Raw genomic sequence first — 3,703 nt, 5'->3', positions numbered from 1 at the left:
CTCACATATATGGGCCTGAAGCAGGACTCTGTGGGGGAAGACAGAGAGATGACGGATTTCCAGGGTCACTCTTGAGTGGCCTTGATTCATTTGGCCTGAAACTGCCTCCATTTAAACAAAACCAGATTTGGGAATATAAAAACAGGATTAAAGGATCTCAGAACTGCTGCCTCTCCCTGGCAGTGCCCTTCATTAACTGTTAGCGTGACTCCTATTCCTGTCCACATCTTATTTAAGGGATCTCTTAGGCACAATTAAATGGACTGTATACTGGCCAAGTTGAGAGGGGGATAAAGGTCGTGAACAAAAATGATTCAAACAAAACTAAGAAGACAAAGAATCTACAAAATTCCAAAAGCCCCCAGACCCCAATTCTATGTTTTTTTGAATCTCCTAGAGGAATAAAGGGCTTGGGGAACCTGGTATGCACTCTCTTGAAGACTTTGGATGATACCACTGTTCACAACCATGTTTCACACACTCAGTCTCAGTTCTTTTTCACAGGTTCAACCAAGCTGCTTTTTCAGTTTTCAAGTTAACTGTCTCTTGGAACCACCGCAGTAGGGCAGTTCCTCTTCTGTAGGCCAGCCCGGTGGACTATTTATTAAGCCGGCAAATAGGACAGGATTGCTCCTTCACGGAAGCAGCTTTTCCTCCTCCCTATCATTGTGGCCGGAGATTTTTATCTTAAAAGCCTAAGTATTATATGCCTGTGAATAGGACCTACCCCACCAGGACCAAATCCTTTTTCATCCCTTATTAGAACTAATCCAGTCATTAAAAAGCAGAATTGATGCTCTTGAGTCAATTAACATTCAGCTGTAAAACTGATAAGAGCCTTAAGCAGGAAGCTTTTTCCTTTTTCATCCTCAAAGGACATGGTACACCAACCACAGAGGAAACAGGGGTGGAAAAGCCGGTACCCTGCTGCAAGGTGCGATCCAATAGCCGATGGCAAGAAACGGAAGGCCCAAGGCCACGACCAGCACCACCAGACACTTGATAGCTACCGTCTGTTCCCGCAGGCCTGAGAGGTTCTCGTACCAGATTGTCAAGAGCTGCTGCTGGCAGTTGGGGTGAGCCACGAACTGTTGGTCGGGACAGGGAGAGAAGCAGAGAGAGAGGTAGGTTACCACGTCATTGTCAACAGTCCAGCTACTCTAAAGCAGGTGTATCCTAGAGATATTAATGCATATCTTTCCAGAATATAGGCATTGGAAGGTTCTGGCAATATTCTTTACCTTCCCTCTATTTTTCAAACTTGCTTCAGGACTATTACATGAACTAAAGTGGAAACACAAATGATGTTGTTCTTCATCAGAATTCTTTCTGACCGAAACTCTCCATATTCACAGATTTCTCTCTGGAATATGGGTGACATATGCTTTTCTTTGTGGAAACATGTCCCATCTTGCTGTCTGCCAGCTTACTTGTATTCAGTTCAAAATGGAAAAGAAAATCGTTATTTGGTTTATTGGACCCTATGGCTAAACAGTGGAAACAGTGTCAGACTTTATTTTGGGGGGCTCCAAAATTACTGCAGATGGTGACTGCAGCCATGAAATTAAAAGACGCTTACTCCTTGGAAGGAAAGTTATGACCAACCTAGACAGCATATTGAAAAGCAGAGACATTACTTTGTCAACAAAGGTCTGTCTAGTCAAGGCTATGGTTTTTCCAATGGTCATGTATGGGTGTGAGAGTTGGACTGTGAAGAAAGCTGAGCGCTGAAGAATTGATGCTTTTGAACTGTGGTGTTGGAGAAGACTCTTGAGTGTCCCTTGGACTGCAAGGAGATCCAACCAGTCCATTCTGAAGATCAGTCCTGGGTGTTCTTTAGAAGGACTGATGCTAAAACTGAAACTCCAGTACTTTGGCCACCTCATGCAAAGAGTTGACTCATTGGAAAAGACTCTGATGCTGGGAGGCATTGGGGGCAGGAGGAGAAGGGGATGACAGAGGATGAGATGGCTGGATGGCATCACCAACTCAATGGACGTGAGTCTGAGTGAACTCCGGGAGATGGTGATGGACAGGGAGGCCTGGCATGCTGCAATTCATGGGGTCGCAAACAGTCGGACACGACTGAGTGACTGAACTGAACTGAACTGATGGCTAAATGAGAAATGTGTTTTTGTTTTGTGCATGCACACGTGCATGCTCAGTCCTGTCTGACTCTTGGTGACCCCATGGATCGTGGCCTGCCAGGCTCCTCTGTCCATGAGATTATTCAGGCAAGAATACTAAAGTGGGTTGCCATTTCCTCCTCCAGGGGGTCTTCCCACCCACAGATGGAACTTTTGTCTCCTGCATCTCCTGCGTTGGCAGGCAGGTCCTTTACCACTGTGCCACCTGGGAAGCTGGATTTGTTGTTTCATGAGCAACTCCTAAACTGCTACATCTATGAAAAATGTATACACGAGGTGTCCTATGTGTATGTATGTTCTACCATAGCAAATATGCAAAAGATCTGCAAAAACTCATTGAATTTCCAAATATTACGCTTAATCCACATTTGCCATGCTTCCAGGAACTGGCATCAAATACCACTTCTTCCTATTTTAGTAATCTGTACTCTTTCTGTGGCTTCCTCTATCAGAGGTCAAAAAAACCCATACAAACATTTATCTCCATCAGTTCTTTTATAACTACAGCTTTAATCAGGAAAGAAAAAGAAGCAAATTAAAGCCCTGCTATTTTATTATTTTGTTTTATTATTTTATTTTTGCCATCTGATTTCGCTAAGTCATCTGTCTGCATCTATTTAGAAGGAGTGGGATTTCATCAAGGCCTTGTCTTTATTCAGGGAGCAGAATGTTTCTGTAAAAAGGTCCCTGTGTCAAAAGGTGCCCATTTGTTGGATATGCCTTTCTTTGAAAGGCCAGGTGTACTTTGCCCAAGCTTGGGAATTATTCAGGGTCACTCACAATTCAACTATGAGTGTTGATAATTTTTAAAAAAGAGTGCTTAGCAACACAAAAACCAATGAATCACTATCTTATATATAAATGCAATAAACAACAGAGAACCTGTTAGGAAGTGAAATGTGAAATGTGAAACGTTTTTGCAAATTCTGAGATGCAAAAGAAGCAGCTGTGGTTCCTCCTAGGCGTAGCATTCAGCTCTAATCAAGTTCCAGGAAATTATCTGAATGCTTTTTAGTAACTCTAGGCAATTCTTCTAGTTACTTGGATATTTATCAATAGCATACCTACAAGGAAATAAACAGGTCTTCACTCAGTGGTGTATAGTTTCCAATCAGCTGTTCTAATTTTAAAACAAAAAGAGAAAAAAAAATAAATAAAACCTCTTTCTCCCAGTGTGCACCCGCCCTCTGGGAGATCCACTGACTTTGCTATGACAGCTGCCAACGCTGTGCAGAGGTGGTGAGGATGAATTTACAAATATCAGGTTTGACATTCGTAACTGAATTTTTTCCCCAATAACAGAAACTAGTAGGACTGGGGAGATTGAAACTACTAAGAATAAGGTGCAATTTTTCTTTATTGCTTGTTGACTTCAATGCAAAGGGGTGCATTTTATCTTGTAAGTTTCTTTCAATTCAGTTATAGAAATCCCAGATCCAGAGGCTCACAGGTTATTGCCAGCTTCTAAGGTTCATCTAGTCAAGGCTATGGTTTTTCCTGTGGTCATGTATGGATGTGAGAGTTGGACTGTGAAGAAGGCTGAGCGCCGAAGAATT

General features: G+C 42.5%; 1 protein-coding gene across 2 annotated transcripts in view; it reads right to left on the bottom strand.

The window, feature by feature from the left end:
* The window catches only part of TRPC3 (transient receptor potential cation channel, subfamily C, member 3), a 71,925-nt gene that overhangs the window by 32,198 nt on the left and 36,024 nt on the right, over window positions 1-3,703 (bottom strand). For both annotated transcript variants that reach the window (XM_010860285.1, XM_010860284.1), the window contains exon 4: window positions 924-1,088. In XM_010860285.1, coding sequence (XP_010858587.1) covers window positions 924-1,088 — 165 coding nt within the window. The remainder of the gene's footprint in view (window positions 1-923; window positions 1,089-3,703) is intronic.

The sequence above is a fragment of the Bison bison genome, unplaced genomic scaffold (assembly GCF_000754665.1).
Source record: "Bison bison bison isolate TAMUID 2011002044 unplaced genomic scaffold, Bison_UMD1.0 scf7180017864465, whole genome shotgun sequence".
Lineage (NCBI taxonomy): Eukaryota > Metazoa > Chordata > Mammalia > Artiodactyla > Bovidae > Bison > Bison bison.
The sequence above is the reverse complement of the archived record's forward strand: the minus strand, read 5'-3'. Positions and strand labels throughout refer to the sequence as shown.